Source organism: Salvelinus namaycush, chromosome 7 (genome assembly GCF_016432855.1).
Source record: "Salvelinus namaycush isolate Seneca chromosome 7, SaNama_1.0, whole genome shotgun sequence".
Classification (NCBI taxonomy): domain Eukaryota; kingdom Metazoa; phylum Chordata; class Actinopteri; order Salmoniformes; family Salmonidae; genus Salvelinus; species Salvelinus namaycush.
Genome location: NC_052313.1, coordinates 8407484 through 8435370, shown reverse-complemented (window position 1 = coordinate 8435370; position 27887 = coordinate 8407484). Strand labels below are relative to the sequence as shown.

Here is a 27887-nt window from a genome sequence, read left to right as displayed (position 1 = left end):
TGTGCGTGTGCGTGCGTGCGTGTGTGTGTGAGAGAGAGAGTGTTTGGTTACTGTGTGATTCTTTAATCAGTTTGGCTCATCGGACAGGTCAGAGTTTATGTTTGAAGTTGTTGAGTGGTTTTTGGCAATACTCTGTAGATGTATGTGTTCCAGAGTAGAGAGTAGCGAGTGTTTCAGAGTAGAGAGACCCACAGTAGCAACTGTAATTGACTATTGACGGTGTCTGCTGTGGCAGGTGGGAAGGTGCAAATCACTAGAAAAATATATAATCTCTCAATGTTCTAATCTCTCAACGTTAATCACAAAATGCACTAAATTCATGCATTTAGCTGTTGAAATGATTTGTAAATTTTTTTAGGGGGATGCCCCAGGACCCTCCTACAGGCATTGGGCTAAACCCCGAATGTCTTCATATTTTAGAAACGCCCCTGGCTCTGATGCTCCCGATGGGTTTGCCCGATTTTAATCTGCTCAAACGAAATGAGAGGGAGGGAGGGATGGGGAGAGCGAAGGAAGGAAAAGAGAGAGAGAGAGGGAGCGGAGGGGGGGTAGTACACTACGAAACTAATCGGATTATGGGAAAGTTTAGCGTGTGCCTGTTTCTCTATTCTACATTGGTTTGGTGTGTGTGGTACTTTTAATTTCTGTACTGCCTGTCTGTTTTCTGCCCGAAATGAGGACCGGAATTTTTTCTCATCTCGATGATGACATTACAAATCGGTGGAACTCTCTCAGTTTGATTTGCTTAGGCAAGAAGAACTTTTAACTGTTGAATTAAAATTAAAATAAAACAACAATAATCGTCTAATTTCGAATGCGGACTACAAACCCGTGTTGCCTAGGTTGGTATTCCAGAGAGAGAGCAGAAAAAATGGTTTGATGTTTATTTCTCACGGAATGCGGGATGATGGAGTTGAAATATTAACCGGGAAATATTCCCCAAAGGAGTCGGAGCGGCAGTTGGCCTGTTGGATTACGTCAAAACTATTTGCCAAACCTTCACTGTCATTCAATTTCCAGGCTCTTTACAAAGTTAAACTCATAATCCGCGTTGATGTTGGCAAAAACATCCAAGTGCGCCAGCCCACATCCACCGTTCTTCCCCCCAAGGAGGACAGCCACCTAGGGGGTTAGATGGTTCTGATCACGGACGAGAGAGACGGAGGTGGCTCCTCTACTACGACCCGTGTCAACCAGCAGCAGCAGAGCACCAAAGGCGCCAGCGCTTTCGTCCAGGTCCACCCGACCATAACTGCCGAACCGCCGTCCTTATCAAACGACGACTCATACCTCGGGTCCTGTGAGTCTGAGGGAGACGAGGACGATGACTACGAGGAATACGACGATTTATCGTTATTACCGGACACCAAGAGTATCGCCTCGGACGACTCATTCTACCCACCGGACGATGCGTTCGCGGACAACGAGCGGACCCCCTCTCCGCAGAGTCCCGAGCCGTTGTCGTTCTTCCAGGCGTGCTGCACCAACAATGCCACGATAGTCCGGATCATGATCCGACAAGGTGTGAAGGAGGCGGAGGCGAGGGAGACGGATAAAAACAACAGGGTAAGTCCAATGTGCCTATATGTTCAGTGTCAACTAGTTTCCTCGGAAAGTGTTCTGTTCTAATGCATGTATATCCAGTGGCTATTCCTCTTGTGTGTTTGGAGATTAGGAAAATATAATTAGGTCGTTTGGACACAATGGCGCGTGAGATGCGAACTCATCTGTGCGTAATTACGCATGGTCAAAATGCGTATCCAAAGTGATCAACTGTTGCATGTCTGTTGGATGAAGACTTGGGCATTTCACACATTTATGTCACAGGGGTTAAACAAGAACATGTCAGCCACTACAACAGTATTCAGATTATCCATATATCTTCGACCACTGTAGCAGATATTCAAACTTTCAGATTCATGAGGACTTTTGTATCCCAAAGTTAAACCTGTCCTTCCATACCTGCTGAACTGAGTTGCTAATGTACATCTAGGAGGAAGTACTGTGTTTCCCTTGGTGCCAGTGGCACGGGCTGGTTTTGTTATTAAACAGGTTCCTGTTAATGGTTGAAACATTACATGGATATACTGTATTTGACCCAGTTCCATGTTTTATTCAAGTTATTTGATATAACGGCCATATTCATTTAATTTCCTCTCACGTCCGTGTGTGTGTGTGTGTGTGTGTGTGTGTGTGTGTGTGTGTGTGTGTGTGTGTGTGTGTGTGTGTGTGTGTGTGTGTGTGTGTGTGTGTGTGTGTGTGCGTGCGTGTGTGTGTGTGTGTGTGTGTGTCTACCCACATGGGTTTAGAGAGAGGAGGAGCCTGGAGCTCTGCTAGTCATAAGTACAGCAACAGGAAAACACTGAGCCTCTCACAGTCAGCAGAACAGCCAGTCTTGTATGTATATATGTGTGTGTGTGTGTGTGTGTGTGTGTGTGTGTGTGTGTGTGTGTGTGTGTGTGTGTGTGTGTGTGTGTGTGTGTGTGTGTGTGTGTGTGTGTGTGTGTGTGTGTGTGTGTGTGTGTGTGTGTGGATTTAGGGTAATTGTGAGAGAGTCAGTGTAATATAGGTTTGCTTTCTGACTTTCTAATATGAATCTACCGTCAAATGAAGGGCCTGTTAAGACAGTATTTTACAGAGACTTATGAGAATAGTTTTCTAATTTAGGTCTACAGACTGTCCAGCGACACATTACAACTCAATATCTGCTTTAAATAAAACATAGTAATACTGTAGATTTGATTAAACAATGTAAATCAAAGAGACAGCTAGCTTCCCATCTGTTTATCAACGTTCCGATCCACCTGGTGTTTTAACTGACATAATGACTCACCAGATGTGTTTCAACCACAGCCTACACAACACGAGGAACTGGCTGGAAACCACCAGTGGGGCTCTCCTCCTTTGACACACAGACACTCAAAGCCACTGAAGACAAACTTCCCTTTAAGTCTTCACCTCTGTATGTTGTTTTGCTTTTTTTCATGCAAAAGACAGTTGCATAAACATACACAGACACACACACACACTCACTTGTTCTATCAGTGCGCTGTATTAGGGGCCTTTCTCAGATTGTACAGTGAAGTGGTCATGCAGTCCTCTCTGTGTGTAATCAATGATGAGGTCAGAGTGCCTGAGGGAGGACGAGCGGGAACTACATCATCGGAATCGGAATGCCATGATGCCGACTGGATGTGTCTCTCTGCCTGGCCCTGTGCCTGCTACCCATCTCACCCCATGCTGTATAGCATTCCCCATCAATGCTCCTAGTGTGTTTGTGTGTGTGTGTGTGTGTGTGTGTGTGTGTGTGTGTGTGTGTGTGTGTGTGTGTGTGTGTGTGTGTGTGTGTGTGTGTGTGTGTGTGTGTGTATTTGTTTGTTTGTTTGTTTGTTGGTGGCTTTGTGCCTGCATTCCTGATCAACGCTGCATGTCAAAATAATTATCATGGGAATTACAGCACTCAGGACTGTATGTGAGGAGAGGAGTGTGTGTGTGTGTGTGTGTGTGTGGATCATGAGAAAACAAAAAGATAATTACTTGAAACATTGGAGTGTATGATGAACTCATTATACTCCTGTCTCCTGTCTGCTGTTCATTACACTGAGAGACACTCCTGTCCTGTCTCCTGTCTGCTGTTCATTACACTGAGAGATACTCCTGTCTCCTGTTCATTACACTGAGAGACACACCTGTCTCCTGCCTGCTGTTCATTACACTGAGAGACACTCCTGTCTGCTGTTCATTACACTGAGAGATACTCCTGTCTCCTGTCTGCTGTTCATTACACTGAGAGACACTCCTGTCTCCTGTCTGCTGTTCATTACACTGAGAGACACTCCTGTCTCCTGTCTGCTGTTCATTACACTGAGAGACACTCCTGTCTGCTGTTCATTACACTGAGAGACACTCCTGTCTCCTGCCTGCTGTTCATTACACTGAGAGACACTCCTGTCTCCTGTCTGCTGTTCATTACACTGAGAGATACTCCTGTCTCCTGTCTGCTGTTCATTACACTGAGAGACACTCCTGTCTCCTGTCTGCTGTTCATTACACTGAGAGACACTCCTGCCTGCTGTTCATTACACTGAGAGACACTCCTGTCTCCTGTCTGCTGTTCATTACACTGAGAGACACTCCTGTCTCCTGTCTGCTGTTCATTACACTGAGAGACACTCCTGCCTGCTGTTCATTACACTGAGAGACACTCCTGTCTCCTGTCTCCTGTTCATTACACTGAGAGACACTCCTGTCTCCTGTCTGCTGTTCATTACACTGAGAGACACTCCTGTCTCCTGTCTGCTGTTCATTACACTGAGAGACACTCCTGTCTGCTGCCTGCTCTTCATTACACTGAGAGACACTCCTGTCTCCTGTCTGCTGTTCATTACACTGAGAGACACTCCTGTCTCCTGTCTGCTGTTCATTACACTGAGAGACACTCCTGTCTCCTGCCTGCTCTTCATTACACTGAGAGACACTCCTGTCTGCTGTTCATTACACTGAGAGACACTCCTGCCTGCTGTTCATTACACTGAGAGACACTCCTGTCTGCTGTTCATTACACTGAGAGACACTCCTGTCTGCTGTTCATTACACTGAGAGACACTCCTGTCTCCTGTCTGCTGTTCATTACACTGAGAGACACTCTTGTCTCCTGCCTGCTGTTCATTACACTGAGAGACACTCCTGTCCTGTCTCCTGTCTGCTGTTCATTCTGAGAGACACTCCTGTCTCCTGTCTGCTGTTCATTACACTGAGAGACACTCCTGTCTGCTGTTCATTACACTGAGAGACACTCCTGTCTGCTGTTCATTACACTGAGAGACACTCCTGTCTCCTGCCTGCTGTTCATTACACTGAGAGACACTCCTGTCTCCTGTCTGCTGTTCATTACACTGAGAGACACCCCTGTCTCCTGTCTGCTGTTCATTACACTGATAGACACTCCTGTCTGCTGTTCATTACACTGAGAGACACTCCTGTCTCCTGTCTGCTGTTCATTACACTGAGAGATACTCCTGTCTCCTGCCTGCTGTTCAATACACGGAGAGACACTCCTGTCTGCTGTTCATTACACTGAGAGACACTCCTGCCTGCTGTTCATTACACTGAGAGACACTCCTGTCTGCTGTTCATTACACTGGGAGATACTCCTGTCTCCTGTCTGCTGTTCAATACACTGAGAGACACTCCTGTCTCCTGTCTGCTGTTCATTACACTGAGAGACACTCCTGTCTCCTGTCTGCTGTTCATTACACTGAGAGACACTCCTGTCTCCTGTCTGCTGTTCATTACACTGAGAGACACTCCTGTCTCCTGTCTGCTGTTCATTACACTGAGAGACACACCTCTCTCCTGTCTGCTGTTCATTACACTGAGAGACACACCTCTCTCCTGTCTGCTGTTCATTACACTGAGAGACACTCCTGTCTGCTGTTCATTACACTGAGAGACACTCCTGCCTGCTGTTCATTACACTGAGAGACACTCCTGTCTCCTGTCTGCTGTTCATTACACTGAGAGACACTCCTGTCTCCTGTCTGCTGTTCATTACACTGAGAGACACTCCTGTCTCCTGTCTGCTGTTCATTACACTGAGAGACACACCTCTCTCCTGTCTGCTGTTCATTACACTGAGAGACACTCCTGTCTCCTGTCTGCTGTTCATTACACTGAGAGACACTCCTGTCTCCTGTCTGCTGTTCATTACACTGAGAGACACTCCTGTCTCCTGTCTGCTGTTCATTACACTGAGAGACACACCTCTCTCCTGTCTGCTGGTCATTACACTGAGAGACACTCCTGCCTGCTGTTCATTACACTGAGAGACACTCCTGTCTCCTGCCTGCTGTTCATTACACTGAGAGACACTCCTGTCTGCTGTTCATTACACTGGGAGATACTCCTGTCTCCTGTCTGCTGTTCATTACACTGAGAGACGCTCCTGTCTCCTGTCTGCTGTTCATTACACTGAGAGACACTCCTGTCTGCTGTTCATTACACTGAGAGACGCTCCTGTCTCCTGTCTGCTGTTCATTACACTGAGAGACACTCCTGTCTCCTGTCTGCTCTTCATTACACAGAGAGACACTCCTGTCTCCTGCCTGCTGTTCATTACACTGAGAGACACTCCTGTCTCCTGTCTGCTGTTCATTACACTGAGAGACACTCCTGTCTCCTGTCTGCTGTTCATTACACTGAGAGACACTCCTGCCTGCTGTTCATTACACTGAGAGACACTCCTGTCTCCTGCCTGCTGTTCATTACATGGAGAGACACTCCCGTCTGCTGTTCATTACACTGGGAGATACTCCTGTCTCCTGTCTGCTGTTCAATACACTGAGAGACACTCCTGTCTCCTGTCTGCTGTTCATTACACTGAGAGACACTCCTGTCTCCTGTCTGCTGTTCATTACACTGAGAGACACTCCTGTCTCCTGCCTGCTGTTCATTACACTGAGAGACACTCCTGTCTCCTGTCTCCTGTTCATTACACTGAGAGACACTCCTGTCTCCTGTCTGCTGTTCATTACACTGAGAGACACTCCTGCCTGCTGTTCATTACACTGAGAGACACTCCTGTCTCCTGTCTCCTGTTCATTACACTGAGAGACACTCCTGTCTCCTGTCTGCTGTTCATTACACTGAGAGACACTCCTGTCTCCTGTCTGCTGTTCATTACACTGAGAGACACTCCTGTCTCCTGTTCATTACACTGAGAGACACTCCTGTCTCCTGTCTGCTGTTCATTACACTGAGAGACACTCCTGTCTCCTGTCTGCTGTTCATTACACTGAGAGACACTCCTGTCTCCTGTCTGCTGTTCTGTAAGACACACCTACTATTCTTCATGTTCCTGTCACACAGAGGCCCCGTAGACACTCAAGTTGTAAACCTGATGTACAACGCATTTGCACATAATGGTTGTGATGCAGTGGAGAGAATGCCTGCACAAATATGTTTACACAGTATAGCTTGTGTTATTATTTTTGTACAGAAAAACTGTTTTCTCACAATGGCTGTGCCAAATTTGTTGTACATCAGTTGTACTATTTGAGTGTGTATGGGACCAACAAAGGGATTAGTGGTTAGGGTTTGAGATGTGTTTTCAGTTTGCTTAGTCATAGAAACAAGGGACAATGTTTTCATCTGTGAAATGATCTCTTGGATCAAGAATGATGACCTTAGCTATCTGTCACACTGTCAACAAAGCTCTGTTTTAGGTTTGAGTCGCTCTGTGTGACGTACGTCCCATCTCATGTCCTCTGGTGTTACCGGGGCAACATCTATATCTGATACACAGACAGAAACAAAACAAAATCTGTTAAATATTTTATTAAAGAAAGGAGTAACACATATAGAATTCTATTGCTGTAGTTTAGAAGTTGTAAAATGTAACAATGGAACCTGGTCAGTTGAAGACAAGGACGATGAACATGCTACATGGTAGCATACAGCAGTAATATGGTAGCATACAGCAACAGTACACAGTCAATAACCTGTCTAGGGGGTTAAAGGTCATCCTCTGGACTGGACACAACCCTGATGATAGAGAGAACCTCTAAACCAGTGGAGGCTCTTCAGATGAGGAAAGGGAGGACTATCGTCCTCAGTGAATTTCATAAAAACAAAAATAGTGAAACATTAAAAAAGTCATCCTTTTTAGATAGAACTGGACAAAATATATTCACGTCACCAAATAATTGATTAAAACACACTGTTTTGCAATGAAGGTCTATGGTAGCCTCAACAACACTCTGTAGAGTAGCACCATGGTGTAGCTGGACGACAGCTAGCTTCCGTCCTCCACTGGGTACATTGACTTCAATACAAAACCTAGGAGGCTCATGGTTCTCACCCCCTTCCATAGACTTACAGAGTAATTATGACATTTTCCGGAGCACGTCCTCCAACCTACAGAGCTCTTGCAGCATGAACTGACATGTTGTCCATCCAATCAAAGGATCAGAGAATTAATGTAGTACTGAAAGCATAAGCTACAGCTAGCTACCACTGTAGTGTATACAATGTGGTGAGTAGCTGACTCAAAGTCAGAGAAAGACAGTAGTTGAACAGTTTTTAACAAATTCATTTATTTCCCAAAATGAAGGAGAAGCAAGAGAGAAATAGAGAGAGAGAACTTAACTTTAACTTTCACTTAGCTAGCAAATGCATATAGCTAGTTTAGCCTACTCAAATACCGGCTCAAACAGAGAGGGATGCTATGTTAGCTAGCTGGCTATCCAACGCTGGAACTCTTCCAAGTCAAGGTAAGCGTTTGGTTTTATGAATTTATTGCCACCGGGGCTCGCCATTGTCACTGCCAAATGGCTTTCTGACTGTACGCCGTACTGCACGATTGTAGCGGTTTTACTAACGCGTTAGTTCTAGTAGTTCTAGTAGACTATGACTTGACAATGATGTAGGCTGTGTGTAGCAGTTAGCGGTTATGATGTGAACGTTTGGCTTGGAAAGGTTTTTTCACCTGGTCACAGACAGCTGATGTGTTGTTCACTGAAATCCACAAGCGAAGGGAAAAGGTGAGAGGAGTAGAGAGCGCAGATAGTTTAATTATATATACAACGAGCAACGTGACCATGCAGTTTTTATATGGCTGCTATGAAAGTGAACTGTTTTCGTGTGATCAGGTGGTGTATTCATTCCACCGATTCCGTTGAAAAACGTTTCTTAAACGGAAGCAAACAGAATAACACGGGGATAAACATACCTGAATTTGTCCGAAAGACTTGTTTGCAACTGTTGGACTAATGATTACAACCTAGATCAGCTAGATGCAGGCAAGAGTGTACAAGGTGGTATTGAATGTGTCACTGTTTGTCACCTTGATTACTCACAATTCCCTTGATCTGTGTGCATCTACGTTGTAAACTTTCATTCATAGGCTAGGTTGTAGCAACTTCATGATGGGAATCGGGACAATTTGAGTATCATCTAGCAGCCTAAACCTATAGATGTTACATTGAACTGGGTGAATGGAATATGAATGACAGGCATCCAACATGCTGTAATAGAAGTGAGGCCATGCTCATAAAGAAATGATCTCATGACCGCCACTGCTCTAAACCCCTAGAGATGAAGACACTGGAGGGACAACGGGATGTTTTATTCAACATATTACATTTCTTCTTTCTTGCGGTTGATCTTTCTTTCGTTGAGGAAAGGCTTCAAAGTTGAACATACTGTATGTCTTCAACACAAAGACACCACTCTCTCAGTGACCTGTGGATGTTTCAGCACCGGGCTGTTTCTTGACAGAGTAGTGTGTGTGCGTGTGTATTTGTATGTGTGTGTCAGCAGCGGCAGTCCCTCTCTCCTTCTGTCTCGGTTTAGTCTCTCCCACTCTCTCTCTCTCTCTCTCTCTCTCTCTCTCTCTCTCTCTCTCTCTCTCTCTCTCTCTCTCTCTCTCTCTCTCTCTCTCTCTCTCCCACTCTCTCTCTCTCTCCCACTCTCTCTCTCTCTCTCTCTCTCTCTCTCTCTCTCTCTCTCTCTCTCTCTCTCTCTCTCTCTCTCTCTCTCTCTCTCTGTCACACACAGATGGATGGACACACAGCAGATCACTAGAATGAGGCCATCCCTTTCTCTGTCCCTTCCCCATGTTACCTCACCTTTCTCTCTCTCTCTCCCTCTCTCTCTCTCTCTCTCTCTCAGAAATAGGGCTAAGCTTTTCTATTTCTGTCTCTCTATATTCCGAGATTACTCCCTGGCACTGGGTGTCTCTCTCTCTCTCTCTCTGCTGAGAGCGGAATAGTTTCACTCAGTGACCCTATTGACCTTAAGGACCTCCACCTACAGTATATATCTAATGGGACTATCCCTGATGCTCCTCCTCTTTCCCCCTACCCCGCTACACAGTTTCTCCCTGCAGTTAAGAGCTCCTTAAACTGAACCCCCGAAAAACATCTGGGTCAGATGGTGTAGATCCTTTCTTCTTTAAGGTTTCTGCCACTATCATCGCCAAGGCTATCTCTGACCTTTTTAACCTGTCTCTCCTTTCTGGGGAAGTTCCCAGTGCTTGGAAGGCAGCCACGGCGTGTCCTTTATTTAAAGGGGGAGATCAAGCTGATCCTAACTGTTATAGTTCAATTTCTATCTTGCACTGTTTATCAAAAGTGTTGGACAAACTTGTCAATAATTAACTGACTGGTTTTCTTGATGTCTATAATATTCTCTCTGGTCTCTCAGTCTGATTTATGGATGTGTCACTGCAACCTCCAATGTCTTAAATTATGTCACCACTACTCTTGACTCTAAGCAATGATGTGCTGCTATTTTATTGACTTGGCCAAAGCTTTTGATAGGTAGCCATTCCAAGTTGATCACCAAACATTTCTGTAAAAAACCCAACAATAAGCCCTATTCTTTATGTGTTTGCAGGGAGCTGCACTTGATTCAGCAGCTCTAGCGCCGGGAAGGCAAAGTGTTCCCATGTTGAACCATGTCATGTGTCTGAAGGTAGAACTCTGCCTACCCGCAGGCCCAGAGAAACAAATCAAGTGCACCTATAGGTCTACCGCTGTCCAATCAGATAGCTGAGATCACAGTGTCTAGTTTCCTCGTTCCATAGACTGTAAAAAGAAACCTTGAACACACAACATTTTTGAAACTCTGACTAGAGAGAGACTCAATGAATAAGTTCCTCTTTAAGGTGTTATTCAGCACATTGTTCAACAGTTTTATAAGACATAAAATGTGAGTTTCGGTAAGCTTGCGTTGTTATTATTTGAGAGTTGTGTCTTTTTTAATATCGAGGAATATTTCACTTTCTCTGGTCGTAGGAGTGACAACATGAATTGGTGCATGAGGCAGAAATAATGCAGTGCGACTTGAGTTTGGCCATCAGCTGGAAGACTGTGTCTGTCCCCTTTTCTCAGCGGAGGGAGCGAGAGAGAAGGGACAGTGAGTTGCGTGAGAGGCAGCCTCAGCTGCTCCCTCCCTCCCCTCAGACTGACCATCAGATGCAGGCCAATAGTCTACTCAAATTTTAAAAAGCAAACTATTATGCTCACTCAGCTGTGCCTCACAAGTAATACAGCAAATGATCTATTACCAGTGTGATCATTAACCTATATTTTGAAAATGGTATGAGAAGAACAACATTGGAGGGGCAAATAAAGTGTATGCAGTGATAATGTTTCTGAGCATTTTTTACATTTATTTTGGGTAACTTTCATTGTTGGACATAAAAGACTTTAAAAACAGTTTTGAAATGATTATGTATTAGTAAAACATTCTGTCTGTTTGGGCTTTTTGCGATCAATTTGACGTCTACAAATTATTTGTAATTATGTTCTGGCCCCCATCCACTCAAGAAAAAAATTGCCCGTGGATGAATTTAGTTAATGATCCCTGGTATAGAGCTTTATGAAATCACCTCATATAAGTACTTAGGAGTATGGCTAGACTACACTGTCCTTCTCTCAGCACATACAGTGGCTTGCGAAAGTATTCACCCCCTTAGCATTTTTCCTATTTTGTTGCCTTACAACCTGGAATTCAAATAGATTTTTTGGGGGGGGTTGTATCATTTGATTTACACAACATGCCTACCACTTTGAAGATGCAAAATATTTTTTATTGTGAAGCAAACAAGAAATAACACAAAAAACAGAAAACTTGAGCGTGCATAACTTTTCACCCCCCCCCCCCAAAGTCAATACTCTGTAGAGCTGCAAGTACGTCTCTTGGGGTATGTCTCTATAAGCTTGGCACATCTAGCCACTGGGATTTTTGCCCATTCTTCAAGGCAAAACTGCTCCAGCTCCTTCAAGTTGGATGGGTTCCGCTGGTGTACAGCAATCTTTAAGTCATACCACAGATTCTCAATTGGATTGAGGTCTGGGCTCTGACTAGGCTATTCCAAGACATTTAAATGTTTCACCTTAAACCACTCAAGTGTTTCTTTAGCAGTATAATTACGTTCATTGCCCTGCTGGAAGGTGAATCTCCGCCCCAGTCTCAAATGTCTGGAAAAAAGAAACAGGATTCCCTCAAGAATTTCCCTGTATTTAGCACCATCCATCATTCCTTCAATTCTGACCAGTTTCCCAGTCCCTGCCGATGAAAAACATCCCCACAGCACGATGCTGCCACCACCATGCTTCACTGTGGGGATGTGGTTCTCGGGGTGATGAGAGGTGTTGGGTTTGCGCCAGACATAGCGTTTTCCTTGATGGCCAAAAAGCTACATTTGAGTCTAATCTGACTAATCTGACTGTACCTTCTTCCATATGTTTGTGGTGTCTCCCATATTTTGTTGAGCACCAAATGTGTTTTCTTATTTTTTTCTTTAAGCAATGGCTTTTTTCTGGTCACTCTTCCGTAAAGCCCAGCTCTGTGGAGTGTGCAGCTTTTATTTTTTTATTTCACTTTTATTTCACCAGGTAGGCCAGTTGAGATCAAGTTCTCATTTGCAACTGCGACCTGGCTAAGATAAAGCAAAGCAGTTCGACACACACAACAACACAGAGTTGCACATGGAATAAACAAACATACAATCAATAATACAGTAGAAAAATCTATATACATCTATATATAGCATGTGCAAATGAGGTGAAATTCAGGTAGGATAAGAGAGGTAAGGCAATAAATAGGCCGTGGTGGCGAAGGAATTACAACATAGCAATTAAATACTGGAATGGTAGGATGTGCCGAAGATGAATGTGCAACTAGAGATACTGGGGTGCAAAAGAGCAAGATAAATAAATAAATACAGTATGGGGATGAGGTAGATTGTATGGGCTATTTACAGATGAGCTATGTACAGGTGCAGTGATCTGTGAGCTGCTCTGACAGCTGGTGCTTAAAGCTAGTGAGGGAGGTAAGAGTCTCCAGCTTCAGAGATTTTTGCAGTTCATTCCAGTCATTGGCAGCAGAGAACTGTAAGGAGAGGCGGCCAAAGGAAGAATTGGCTTTGGGGGTGACCAGTGAGATATACCTGCTGGTGCGCGTGCTACGGGTGGGTGCTGCTATGGTGACCAGTGAGCTGAGATAAGGCGGGGCTTTACCTAGCAGAGACTTGTAGATGACCTGGAGCCAGTGGGTTTGGCGACGAGTATGAAGTCAGGGCCAGCCAACGAGAGCGTACAGGTCGCAGTGGTGGGTAGTATATGGGGCTTTGGTGACAAAACAGATGGCACTGTGATAGACTGCATCCAATTTGCTGAGTAGAGTGTTGGAGGCTATTTTGTAAATGACATCGCCGAAGTCGAGGATTGGAGGATGGTCAGGTTTACGAGGGTATGTTTGGCAGCATGAGTGAAGGATGCTTTGTTGCAAAATAGGAAGCCGATTCTAGATTTAATTTTGGATTGGAAATGTTTAATGTGAGTCTGGAAGGAGAGTTTACAGTCTAACCAGACACCTAGGTATTTGTAGTTGTCAGAACCGTCCAGAGTAGTGATGCTGGACGGGCGGGCAGGTGCGGGCAGCGATCGGTTGAAGAGCATGCATTTAGTTTTACTTGCATTTAAGAGCAGTTGGAGGCCACGGAAGGAGAATTGTATGGCATTGAAGCTCATCTGGAGGTTTGTTAAAACAGTGTCCAAAGAAGGGCCAGAGGTTTAAAGTACTCCAATCTCTGCTGTGGAGCTTTGCAGCTCCTTCAGGGTTATCTTTGGTCTCTTTGTTGCCTCTCTTATTAATGCCCTCCTTGTCTGGTCCATGAGTTTTGGTGGGCCTCTCTTGGCAGGTTTGTTGTGGTGGCATATTGTTTCCATTTTTTAATAATGGATTAAATGGTGCTCCGTGAGATGTTCAAAGTTTCTGATATTTCTTTAGAACCCAACCCTGATCTGTACTTCTCCATAACTTTGTCCCTGACCTGTTTGGCGAGCTCCTTGGTCTTCATGGTGCCGCTTGCTTGGTGGTGCCCCTTGCTTAGTGGTGTTGCAGACTGGGGCCTTTCGGAAAAGGTGTATATATACTGAGATCATGTGACACTTAGATTGCACACAGGTAGACTTTATTTAGCTTCTTTGGGGTAGGGGGCAGTATTTTCACGTCCGGATGAAAAGCGTGCCCAGAGTAAACTGCCTGCTACTCAGGCCCAGATGCTAGGATATGCATATTATTAGTGGATTTGGATAGAAAACACTCTGAAGTTTCTAAAACTGTTTGAATGATGTCTGTGAGTATAACAGAACTCATATGGCAGGCAAAATCCTGAGAAAAAAATCCAACCAGGAAGTGGGAAATCTGAGGTTTGTAGTTTTTCAACTCTTTGCTTGTCCAAGATACAGTGGAAATGGGGTCATATTGCACTAAAGCTTCCACTAGATGTCAACAGTCTTTAGAACCTTGTTTGATGCTTCTACTGTGAAGTGGGGGTGAATGAGAGGAAATTGAGTAAGGTCTCTCCCAGAGTGCCACGAGCTGACCATGCGTGTTCACGTGAGAGAGTTAGCTTGAGTTCCATTGCATTTCTGAAGACAAAGGAATTCTCCGGTTGAAACATTATTGAAGATTTATGTTAAAAACATCCTAAAGATTGATTCTATACTTCGTTTGACATATTTCTACGGACTGTAACGGAACTTTTTGACTTTTCGTCTGCTCCTAGTGTTCGCGCCTCATGAATTTGGAATACTGGGGTAAACACGCTAACTTAAAGGAGCTATTTGGACATAAATTATGAACTTTATTGAACAAATCAAACATTTATTGTGTAACTGGGATTCCTGGGAGTTCCTGGGAGTGAAGATCATCAAAGGTAAGTGAATATTTATAATGGTATTTCTGACTTCTGTTGACTCCAACATGGCAGATATCTGTTTGGCTTGATTTGTCGTCTGAGCGCCGTACTCAGATTATTGCATGGTTTGCTTTTTCCGTAAAGTTTTTTTGAAATCTGACACAGCGGTTGAATTAAGGAGAAGTGGATCTAAAATTGCATGCATAACAGTTGCATCTTTTATCAATGTTTATTATGAGTATTTCTGTAAATTGATGTGGCTCTCTGCAAAATCACCGGATGTTTTGGAACTACTGAACATAACGCGCCAATGTAAACTCAGATTTTTGGATATAAATATGAACTTTACCGAACAAAACATACATGTATTGGGTAACATGAAGTCCTCTGAGTTTCATCTGATGGAGATCACCAAAGGTTCGGGATAAATTTTATCTCTATTTCTGCTTTTTGTGACTCCTCTCTTTGACTGGAAAAATGGCTGTGTTTTTCTGTGACTTGGCTCTGACCTAACATAATCGTTTGGTGTGCTTTTGTTGTAAAGCCTTTTTGAAATCGGACACTGTGGCTGGATTTACAACAAGTGTATCTTTAAAATGGTGTAAAATACATGTATGTTTCAGGAATTTTAATTATGGGATTTCTGTTGTTTTGAATTTGGCGCCCTGCAGTTTCACTGGGTGTTGACGAGGTGGGACGCTACCGTCCCACGTACCCTAGAGAGGTTAACTAATTATGTAACTTCTGAAGGTAATTGGTTAAACCAGATCTTATTTTGGGGCTTCATCGCAAAGGGGGTGAATACATACAGTTGAAGTCAGAAGTTTACATACACCTTAGCCAAATACATTTAAACTCAGTTTTTCACAATTCCTGACATTTAATCCTAGTAAAAATTCCCTGTCTTAGGTCAGTTAGGATCACCACTTTATTTTAAGAATGTGAAATGTCAGAATATAGTAGAGCGAATTATTTATTTCAGCTCTTATTTCTTTCATCACATTCCCATTGGGTCAGAAGTTTACATACACTCAATTAGTTTTGGTAGCATTGCCTTTAAATTGTTTAACTTGGGTCAAACGTTTAGGTAGCCTTACACAAGCTTCCCACAATACGTTGGGTGAATTTTGGCCCATTCCTCCTGACAGAGCTGGTGTAACTGAGTCAGGTTTGTAGGCCTCCTTGCTCGCACACGCTTTTTCAATGCTGCCCACACATTTTCTATGGGACTGAGGTCACGGCTTTGTGATGGTCACTCCAATACCTGACTTTGTTGTCCTTAAGCCATTTTGCCACAACTTTGGAAGTATGCTTGAAGTCATTGTCCATTTGGAAGACCCATTTGTGACCAAGCTTTAACTTCCTGACCGATGTCTTGAGATGTTGCTTCCATATATCCACATAATTTTCCTGCCTCATGATGCCATCTATTTTGTGAAGTGCACCAGTCACTCATGCAGCAAAGCACCCCCACAACATGATGCTGCCACCCCGTGCTTCACGGTTGGGATGGTGTTTTTCGGCTTGCAAGCATCCCCCTTTTTCCTCCAAACATAATGATGGTCATTATGGCCAAACAGTTCTATTTTTTTTCATCAGACCAGTGGACATTTCTCCAAAAAGTATGATCTTTGTCCCCATGTGCAGTTGCAAACCGTAGTCTGGCTTTTTTAGGGCGGTTTTGGAGCAGTGGCTTCTTCCTTGATGATCGCCCTTTCAGGTTATGTCGATATAGGACTCGTTTTACTGTGGATATAGATACTTTTGTACCTGTTTCCTCCAGCATCTTCACAAGGTCCTTTGCTGTTGTTCTGGGATTGATTTGCACTTTTCGCACCAAAGTATTTTCATCTCTAGGAGACAGAATGCATCTCCTTCCTGAGCGGTATGATGGCTGCGGGGTCCCATGGTGTTTATTCTTGCGTACTATTGTTTGTACAGATGAACGTGGTACCTTCAGGCGTTTGGAAATTGCTCCTAAGGATGAACCAGACTTGTGGAGGTCTACAATTTTAATTCTGAGGTCTTGGCTGATTTCTTTTGATTTTATTTCCCCATGATGTCAAGCATAGAGGCAATGAGTTTGAAGGTAGGCCTTGAAATACATCCACAGGTACACCTCCAATGGACTCAGATGATGTTAATTAGCCTATACCAAGCTTCTAAAGCCATGACATAATTTTCTGGAATTTTCCAAGCTGTTTAAAGGCACAGTCAACTTAGTGTATGTAAACTTCTGACCCACTGGAATTGTGATACAAGTTAAATAATCTGTCTGTAAACAATTGTTGGAAAAATTACTTGTGTCATGCACAAAGTAGATGTCCTAACCGACTTGCCAAAACTATAGTTTGTTAACAAGAAATGTGGTTGTAAAACGAGTTGTAATGACTCCAACCTAAGTGTATGTAAACTTCCGACTTCAACTGTATGCAGGCACCACTTTTCCGTTTTTTATTTTTAAGAATTGTTTGAAACAAGTCATTTTTTTCATTTCACTTCAACAATTTGAACAATTTTGTGTATGTCCATTACATGAAATCAAAATCAAAATCAATTTAAATTACAGGTTGTAATGCAACAAAATAGGAAAAACACCAAGGGTGATGAATACTTTTGAAAGGCACTGTATCCAAGCTGCAGGCTAAGGTTAAATCTAGACTTGGTTTCCTCCATCGTAACCGCTCCCTCTTTCACCCCTGCTGCCAACTAACCCTGATTCAGATGACCATCCTACCCGTGCTAGATTACGGACACGTAATTTATAGATCGGCAGGTAAGGGTGCTCTCAAGTGGCTAGATGTTCTTTACCATTTGGCCATCAGATTTTCCACCAATGCTCATTTTAGGACACATCACTGCACTCTATACTCCTCTGTAAACGGGTCATCTCTGTATACCCGTCGCTAGACCCACTGGTTGATGCTTATTTTTAAACCCTCTTAGGCCTCACTCCCCCCTATCTGAGATATCTACTGCAGCCCTCATCCTCCACATACAACACCGTTCTGCCAGTCACATTCTGTTAAAGGTCCCCAAAGCACACACATCCCTGGGTCACTCCTCTTTTCAGTTCGCTGCAGCTAGCGACTGGAACGAGCATGGAACTACCATGTTGTGTTTCTGTTGTGTTGCTACCATGTTGTGTTGTCATGTTGCTGCTACCATGCTGTGCTTCTGTTGTGTTGCTACCATGTTGTGATGTCTTGTGTTGCTACCATGTTGTGCTGCTGCCGTGTTGTTATCATGTTGTGTTTCTACCATGTTGTGTTTCTGCCATGTTGTGTTGTCATGTTGTGTTGCTGCCATGTTTTGTTGTCATGTTGTGTTGCTGCCATGTTGTGTTTGTCATGTTGTGTTGCTGCCATGTTGTGTTTGTCATGTTGTGTTGCTGCCATGTTGTGTTGTCATGTTGTGTTGTTGCCATGTTTTGTTGTCATGTTGTGTTGCTGCCATGTTGTGTTGTCATGTTGTGTTGCTGCCATGTTTTGTTGTCATGTTGTGTTGCTGCCATGTTGTGTTTGTCATGTTGTGTTGCTGCCATGTTTTGTTGTCATGTTGTGTTGCTGCCATGTTGTGTTGTCATGTTGTGTTGCTGCCATGTTTTGTTGTCATGTTGTGTTGCTGCCATGTTGTGTTTGTCATGTTGTGTTGCTGCCATGTTTTGTTGTCATGTTGTGTTGCTGCCATGTTGTGTTTGTCATGTTGTGTTTCTACCATGTTGTGTTGCTGCCATGTTGTGTTGTCATGTTGTGTTGCTGCCATGTTTTGTTGTCATGTTGTGTTGCTGCCATGTTGTGTTTGTCATGTTGTGTTGCTGCCATGTTGTGTTTGTCATGTTGTGTTGCTGCCATGTTGTGTTGTCATGTTGTGTTGTTGCCATGTTTTGTTGTCATGTTGTGTTGCTGCCATGTTGTGTTGTCATGTTGTGTTGCTGCCATGTTTTGTTGTCATGTTGTGTTGCTGCCATGTTGTGTTGTCATGTTGTGTTGCTGCCATGTTTTGTTGTCATGTGTTGCTGCCATGTTGTGTTGTTGTCTTAGGTCTCTCTTTTTGTAGTGTTTTGGTGTCTCTCTAGTCATGATGTGGGTTTTGTCCAACATTTACATTTTGAATCCTGTCTCCGCAGGCCATCTTCGTAAATACAAATGTATTCTTAACTGACTTGCCTAGTTAGAAAAAGGTTCAATAACTTAGTTTATTTTTTATCCCGCGTTCTGGCATTTTGACCACCTGTAATTTTTGTTCAAGGAAATGGATGATTAGACATGTTGTTTTAACACCTGATGATCAAATAGATGTTTTCTGTCTCAAAAACAGTGAAAATGTGTAACTTGTATAACAATTAGGGTTTCAAACAGGGAAAAACGTAGTGTTTCCACAACAGGGTTGGGATTTGGACATTGGACCAGGCAAAACACTATGGACACCAGACTGCTGTCTTTTAATCAACGAATATCTTCAAAATTAGCCAATTTAGTTGTTGAATGTGTTCTGTGGATGAAGGGTTTGCACTGTTGCTAACAAGTAAAGACAAATCTTACAAAATGTAAAACATGATCCAACAACCTTGGACATGGAACCCTGTTACTCGTGCACAGTATAGAACAATGTCATCCACACTAAAGACACACCTCTTCACTTCTCTGTCGTCTTAGTTACAGAACAATGTCATCCACACTAAAGACACACCTCTTCACTTCTCTGTCGTCTTAGTTACAGAATAATGTCATCCACACTAAAGACACACCTCTTCACACAGATTCTCTGTCGTCTTAGATACAAAACAATGTCATCCACACTAAAGACACACCTCTTCACACAGATTCTCTGTCGTCTTAGTTACAGAACAATGTCATCCACACTAAAGACACACCTCTTCACACAGATTCTCTGTCGTCTTAGTTACAGAACAATGTCATCCACACTAAAGACACACCTCTTCACACAGATTCTCTGTCGTCTTAGTTACAGAACAATGTCATCCACAATAAAGACACACCTCTTCACACAGATTCTCTGTCGTCTTAGTTACAGAACAATGTCATCCACACTAAAGACACACCTCTTCACACAGATTCTCTGTCGTCTTAGTTACAGAACAATGTCATCCACACTAAAGACACACCTCTTCACTTCTCTGTCGTCTTAGTTACAGAACAATGTCATCCACACTAAAGACACACCTCTTCACTTCTCTGTCGTCTTAGTTACAGAATAATGTCATCCACACTAAAGACACACCTCTTCACACAGATTCTCTGTCGTCTTAGTTACAAAACAATGTCATCCACACTAAAGACACACCTCTTCACACAGATTCTCTGTCGTCTTAGTTACAAAACAATGTCATCCACACTAAAGACACACCTCTTCACACAGATTCTCTGTCGTCTTAGTTACAAAACAATGTCATCCACATTAAAGACACACCTCTTCACTTCTCTGTCGTCTTAGTTACAGAACAATGTCATTCACACTAAAGACACATCTCTTCACTTCTCTGTCGTCTTAGTTACAGAACAATGTCATCCACACTAAAGACACACCTCTTCACTTCTCTGTCGTCTTAGTTACAGAACAATGTCATCCACACTAAAGACACACCTCTTCACTTCTCTGTCGTCTTAGTTACAGAACAATGTCATCCACAATAAAGACACACCTCTTCACACAGATTCTCTGTCGTCTTAGTTACAGAACAATGTCATCCACAATAAAGACACACCTCTTCACTTCTCTGTCGTCTTAGTTACAGAACAATGTCATCCACAATAAAGACACACCTCTTCACACAGATTCTCTGTCGTCTTAGTTACAGAACAATGTCATCCACAATAAAGACACACCTCTTCACACAGATTCTCTGTCGTCTTAGTTACAGAACAATGTCATCCACACTAAAGACACACCTCTTCACACAGATTCTCTGTCGTCTTAGTTACAGAACAATGTCGTTCACACTAAAGACACACCTCTTCACACAGATTCTCTGTCGTCTTAGTTACAGAACAATGTCATTCACACTAAAGACACACCGCTTCACACAGATTGTCTGTTGTCTTAGCTTTCCATCCTCCGTCTAGTTCACTTCTCTGGTTAGTCTGTCATCATGTTTAGTCTATTTTTATATCCCGACTTATTTTAATGTGCTTTTTATCCTGCTGATTTCCTTCTGTATGTTAAGTGACTTTGGGTGTCTTGAAAAGCACTTAAAATAAAGTGTAATATGATTATGAATGAAACTTTTTTCAAATGTAAATTCATAACAGTTTGAAGTGCATTTAAAAAAACAACAACATTCAAATCCTTTTGAAGCTGCTAAGCAGTTATGCAGAACCCAGTGCAAGAGCTGGGAGCCACATCAATCCACTACAGAACAGATTAGGATTTGTGAAGGACACACATTAATCTGCTTTAAGAACAAGCCCGCGCCCTACATTTAAAACATCACAACTTCAGCTATGTGCATGGCCAGGTACAGTACGTGCAAAGGCAAAATTTCACACACACAGCGATCGTCTCACGTAGAATTTAGACACCATTGAACAATTTCGCTGCTCAGTTATTCCATGAATTCCTGATTATACACCACACAAATCACTTAAATCAGCCACACACGCACACAAATGTATAGAAGCACACACACACACAAACACACAGTCGTTCCCTGGAAGTACCTCTCAGGGTGATTGTTTCAGGGTTGAGCCGTGAGTGTCTGGCATTATTTTTAGCCTCAGCACTCTACAGGCTTGTCTCATACCCCCCCTCCACCCAACCAACCACCCACCCACCCACGCACGCACTCACACACAGACACACACAAACAAACACACACACAAACACACACACAAAACCTGTTGCTTTAAACCATCACCTGACATTAATCATGATTGCAGGTTAACGCAAACACACCTTCTCAGCCACCAACATAGCTGTTAGTCAGGCCCTCGAGAGCTGCACTCCTTCTGCTTTTCTTTTAACACTAAGATTAAGAGGCATTTATTTGGCAATTGTAAACAGTGACCAACCGAAATGTGACTACTGCTTTATCCCAACCCCCGAAAGACACACATACATATAGAGGTTGGAGAAGGGGACTGTTACATACATATAGAGGTTGGAGAAGGTGACTGTTACATACATATAGAGGTTGGAGAAGGGGACTGTTACATAGATATAGAGGTTGGAGAAGGGGACTGTTACATAGATATAGAGGTTGGAGAAGGGTACTGTTACGTAGATATAGAGGTTGGAGAAGGGGACTGTTACATAGATATAGAGGTTGGAGAAGGGGACTGTTACATAGATATAGAGGTTGGAGAAGGGGACTGTTACATAGATATAGAGGTTGGAGAAGGGGACTGTTACATAGATATAGAGGTTGGAGAAGGGGACTGTTACATACATATAGAGGTTGGAGAAGGGGACTGTTACATAGATATAGATGTTGGAGAAGGGGACTGTTACATATATATAAAGGTTGGAGAAGGGGACTGTTACATAGATATAGAGGTTGGAGAAGGGGACTGTTACATACATATAGAGGTTGGAGAAGGGGACTGTTACATACATATAGAGGTTGGAGAAGGGGACTGTTACATACATATAGAGGTTGGAGAAGGGGACTGTTACATAGATATAGAGGTTGGAGAAGGGGACTGTTACATAGATATAGAGGTTGGAGAAGGGGACTGTTACATATATATAAAGGTTGGAGAAGGGGACTGTTACGTAGATATAGAGGTTGGAGAAGGGGACTGTTACATAGATATAGAGGTTGGAGAAGGGGACTGTTACGTAGATATAGAGGTTGGAGAAGGGGACTGTTACATACATATAGAGGTTGGAGAAGGGGACTGTTACATAGATATAGATGTTGGAGAAGGGGACTGTTACATATATATAAAGGTTGGAGAAGGGGACTGTTACGTTGATATAGAGGTTGGAGAAGGGGACTGTTACATACATATAGAGGTTGGAGAAGGGGACTGTTACATACATATAGAGGTTGGAGAAGGTGACTGTTACATACATATAGAGGTTGGAGAAGGGGACTGTTACATAGATATAGAGGTTGGAGAAGGGGACTGTTACATAGATATAGAGGTTGGAGAAGGGGACTGTTACATATATATAAAGGTTGGAGAAGGGGACTGTTACGTAGATATAGAGGTTGGAGAAGGGGACTGTTACATAGATATAGAGGTTGGAGAAGGGGACTGTTACATAGATATAGAGGTTGGAGAAGGGGACTGTTACATAGATATAGAGGTTGGAGAAGGGGACTGTTACATAGATATAGAGGTTGGAGAAGGGGACTGCCACAATGGGCGCCGGTGAAGCAGTTGTTGTGGGAGGTTAAGTGCCTTGCTTAAGGGCACAATGGCATCTAGGATTTTATACCAGCAACCCTCTGGTTGCCAGCTCACTTCCAAACAGATTATTTTCCCAGTCAGACCCAGGATTCAAACTGACAAACCTCCGGTTGCTGGCTTGTCTCTCTAACAGCTTGGCTACCTGCCGCGGCTACTAAAATATATACATTTGACTCCTAGTAGAAAGAATACCCCAAGTTTACTGTCTCTATTGTGCTGTCCTTTATTCCTCTCCTTTGTTCCCAACAACTCTTCTATCATTTCTCTGTCTCCATCTCCCCTCCTTTGTTCCCAATAACTCTTCTATCATTTTTCTGTCTCCATCTCCTCTCCTTTGTTCCCAATAACTCTTCTATCATTTTTCTGTCTCCATCTCCTCTCCTTTGTTCCCAATAACTCTTCTATCATTTTTCTGTCTCCATCTCCTCTCCTTTGTTCCCAATACCTCTTCTATCATTTCTCTGTCTCCATCTCCTCTCCTTTGTTCCCAATAACTCTTCTATCATTTTTCTGTCTCCATCTCCTCTCCTTTGTTCCCAATACCTCTTCTATAATTTCTCTGTCTCCATCTCCTCTCCTTTGTTCCCAATACCTCTTCTATAATTTCTCTGTCTCCATCTCCTCTCCTTTGTTCCCAATACCTCTTCTATAATTTCTCTGTCTCCATCTCCTCTCCTTTGCCTCTCTCCACTCATCTACCCCCCCCCCCCCATCCTCCCTCTCTGGCAGTAGTGTTTGTTTTGGCTGATGACGTGTTGGCCTTCCGGAAAACACTGGGACTTTTCCAGGAGATTCCAAGCTGTATACACACACATTTCACTGGCATTCCAAAAACACGGCATTCCAAAAACACGGCATGACAGAAAGCGGTAGGAGTTTTCCACAAGGATCGAAATTCTGTTTTAACAGCAAACAAAACTGATTTAATGTTGACGGTATGATATTAGTTTTGGACCGTACATACAGGCCTCCCGTTGTTGTCTAACCTCATTGACACTGGCTTGGATCTCATATCATGTTTCTCCAGTTAAGCATCAGAACAGAACTAGCACTGTCAACTAGATTGTCTATTCAGGAACCAACTTTGACATGCAGGCAGGCAGGCAGGCACGGACACGGACACGCACACACACACACACTGTGGCCTTCCCGGAACAGTAGCCACCTCAGCGCTATAGGTAGAGAGGGTGGGAGGGAGAAACAGAGCTGTTGAAGACAGAACAGTAAAACGCCTGTGACTGTCTGAGAGACTTTTAAACCTTTTCTCTCTCTCTCGCTCGCTCTCACACACAGACGGGGCTGATGGTGGCGTGTTACCAGGGTTACGTTGACGTTGTCATAGCGTTGGCTCAGTGTTGTCACCTGGATGTCAACTGGCAGGACACTGAGGGGAATACCGCCCTCATCACAGCTGCACAGGCAGGTACGACACACACAAACACACACACCCGCATGCGCACACACAGGTCCACAAACACACACAACCACACACACCTACATGTGCACACATAGACCCACACAGTTCAAAAAGGTTCACAAGGCTCTCGCCCCCCCCCCCCCTCCAGGTCACATAATGATCAGTAACTACCTGTTGAACTACTTCCCTGGTCTGGACATAGAGAGGAGGAACTGCCATGGCTTCACTGCTCTGATGAAGGCTGCTATGCAAGGCAGGGTGGAGTGTGTACGAGCCCTGATGCTAGCAGGTAATTACACAAATGGACAAACAAATTCACCTTGTTTATATTTAACTTACTTTAACATATATTTCATCATTCATATTTCAATAATATTTACCTGAAAACAGTAATTTAAAGCAGAAATAACATCTACCAGTAGGGTTCAATTTGACATCTGAAGGATCTCGTCATACATTGATCTCCTTGCCTCTCTCCTCCTTTCTCTCCTACTCTCCTCTCTCTCCTACTCTCTCCTCCTCTTTCCTCCCTCTCCTCCTCCTCTCTCTCCTACTCTCTCCTCCCTCTCCCTCCTACTATCTCCTCCTCTTTCCTCCCTCTCCTCCACTCTCTCCTACTCTCTCTCCTACTCTCTCCTCCCTCTCCCTCCTACTATCTCCTCCTCTTTCCTCCCTCTCCTCCACTCTCTCCTACTCTCCTCCTCTCTCCTCCTCTCTTTCTCCTCTGTAAGGAGCTGACATGGAGGCAAGGGACTTTGGTCGTCAGCTGACCTCCAGAGAGTGGGCGTTTTTCACAGGACGCTACGACAGCGCCTGGGCCATGACACGCCTCCACTCCAGACCCTGTCCTTATCAACTGTGTGACGCATACAGGTAGAATATACTTGATGAGTGATGATGATGATGAGGATGGCGATGATGATGGGGATGATGATGAGGATGATGGTGATTATGAGGATGGTGGTGATGATGATGAGGATGGTGGTGATGATGATGGTGGTGATGATGATGAGGATGATGATGGTGAGGATGATGATTGTGATGAGGATGATGATGATGATGAGGATGGTGATGATGGTGATGATGATGAGGATGGTGGTGATGATGATGATGGTGGTGATGATGATGAGGATGATGGTGGTGAGGATGGTGAGGATGATTGTGATGATGATGATGGTGATGAGGATGATTCTGCTGATGATGGAGGTGATGATTCTTATTATCATTATACGATGTCATCGGTATAATTTCATATTGCAATTCTTCCAATATTATTTCCTAATCTGATATAATTGTTCCAGTCCAGAGTGGCCCCAGCTGGCGTCTCTAGTATCTAAGGCCCGGGAGCCTCGAGGCTGTATGCAGCGTATATCAGACACCATACGAAACGCTCTGACATTTGCCAACATCACAGAGCCTCACGACGAAGGAGTATTAGATCACCTAGTCACCATGACAACAGCACTGGGGAGCCCCTTCGTGGCAATGGCTTGTTCCACAGTGAGTTAGAAACTTATGTTTCTTTGTTCCTCTCACTTCTACTGTATTTAAACTCTCTCTCTGTCTTCATGTTCTCATTGCTCACCCCCCCCCTTCCTCTTATATATACCTGTTTGTACTTGCTCTTCAGGTGTGTCCAGCAAGCCCACCCTGCGTGGGTAAACGTCGTTACTCCGTCCCAGAGATCCTCCGACGCCAACGGGCCAAAGAACTGAAAACCCAGAACCCTGAGAGGCTCGACAACCACAGCAAACTCTTCCAGAACTCACAGGTCACTCTGGTGCCCAAATCTCCAAAGGACCGGCGAACCATCCTGCTGCCGTCGATCAAAAACCCCACCACGACTAACCCTACCCTCGGTAAGGTGTCTGGGGCTGGGGCCTCTTCCTCCATGGCCCTGAGAAAGACTAGCCTGCTGCCTCTGGGTATGGTGAAGTGTAGCAGTGTGCGGCCGGGGATGTCCATTCCCAAGGTGAGAATCTCTAAGGCCCCAACGCCGACCTTTGAACCTGAGAGGGTCCACAGGAAGAGCAGTTTTAAAGACGGAGGGGGCGACTTCCTGCAGCTTCCCAAGTGGAGGTATAAAGAACTGAAGGAGGAGAGGAAGAGAGCGGAGGAGGCGGAGAGGAGGAGGGTGGAGGCGGCCACGAGGCGGCACCTGGGTTCCAGGAAGAGGAAATGACATCGTAGGAGGAAGTGATGTCACTCCACCCTGTCCTCCACTGTTGCCTAGGTAGCAGTTCAGAGTTATTTGTTTTGCTTTTTGAGGCAGTAAAAGTGACAGTGCTTTATTTTCTAATGCATTTGATTCACAAAATCAGCAGTATTTTTATAGTGTGATTTCTGTATTACCTGACACTTACCCAGGCTACAAATCCATATGATCTGACTGTGTACAGATCATGTTTCACTAATATATCTGACACATCACACGTTGAAACTTTATTGCCTAAAATGATGATACTATACGCTTCGGGAAGGGTTAGAATGGGACAAATATAAAGGGTTAAAATATTGCGTAGCCTATAAAACCTTTGAGTAAGCCTACCAGCATGTCAAACTGACTTATCGTCAAAGATAAACATAAGATAAGCATTATTTTGTAACCAATGGCATTTGACTGACATTTTTAGATAGGAATTGTGCTTTGATATGTTGAAATGGCATCTACTTTATATTGGCTTTTTGAAAGCTTTTCTAATTCTGTGAATGTATTTTGCATATAGATTGTACCTCATCGGGTATTTTTTTATGAGTATACTATATATAAACAGTTTTTATTTTATAATAAAGTAGGCATATTTTGAGAATGTGAATAAAAAAAGAAATGTCTTAGAGCAATATTATGTATCAAATGGGGGGAAACTAAAACTATATCCTGAAATGTTTACATGTTATGAATGAGATCAAAGTATTGCTACTCTGACCTCAGATCAACATCTAGGAGCACCTTCATCATGTGCTTATTACAAACACAGGTGTGTATTCCGATCAAACAGAAGCCATACTATTGGTTGAGAAGTTGAACAGAAAATAAAGGATGAAAATAATAGCTGGGAGGTAGGATCACAAATGGCAACTGGAAAGTCTTGATATAATATAGTATTATTTTGGTAGGGATTTATATAATATAGTATTATTATGGTAGGGGTTGATATAATATAGTATTATTTTGGTAGGGATTTATATAATATAGTATTATTTTGGTAGGTATTTATATAATATAGTATTATTATGGTAGGGATTTAGATAATATAGTATTATTATGGTAGGGATTGATATAATATTATTATGGTAGGGATTGAAGAGAACAATCTAGAAGAAAAAGAAACGCACACCTATTTAGGCGAGGTGCTGGTTAGCGGAGTAGAAAACTTAAAAA

General features: G+C 43.4%; 1 protein-coding gene across 1 annotated transcript; it reads left to right on the top strand.

Moving 5' to 3' along the window:
• The first annotated feature begins 574 nt into the window (after positions 1-574).
• LOC120050931 (ankyrin repeat domain-containing protein 33B-like) lies at positions 575-27887 on the top strand. Its single transcript, XM_038997466.1, has 6 exons — positions 575-1566; positions 24382-24511; positions 24654-24794; positions 25237-25378; positions 25807-26005; positions 26136-27887. Exons 1-6 carry the CDS (start codon positions 1135-1137, stop codon positions 26685-26687), a joined length of 1596 nt encoding a protein of 531 aa, XP_038853394.1. The 5' UTR covers positions 575-1134; the 3' UTR covers positions 26688-27887.

Excerpts from the sequence above, each read along its gene's own strand:
- LOC120050931 (XM_038997466.1), top strand. The coding sequence starts at position 1,135 with ATGGTTCTGATCACGGACGAGAGAGACGGAGGTGGCTCCTCTACTACG. Across the intron at positions 25,379-25,806 it reads CAACTGTGTGACGCATACAG|TCCAGAGTGGCCCCAGCTGG; the intron begins GTAGAATATACT and ends TAATTGTTCCAG. Across the intron at positions 26,006-26,135 it reads TGGCAATGGCTTGTTCCACA|GTGTGTCCAGCAAGCCCACC; the intron begins GTGAGTTAGAAA and ends CTTGCTCTTCAG.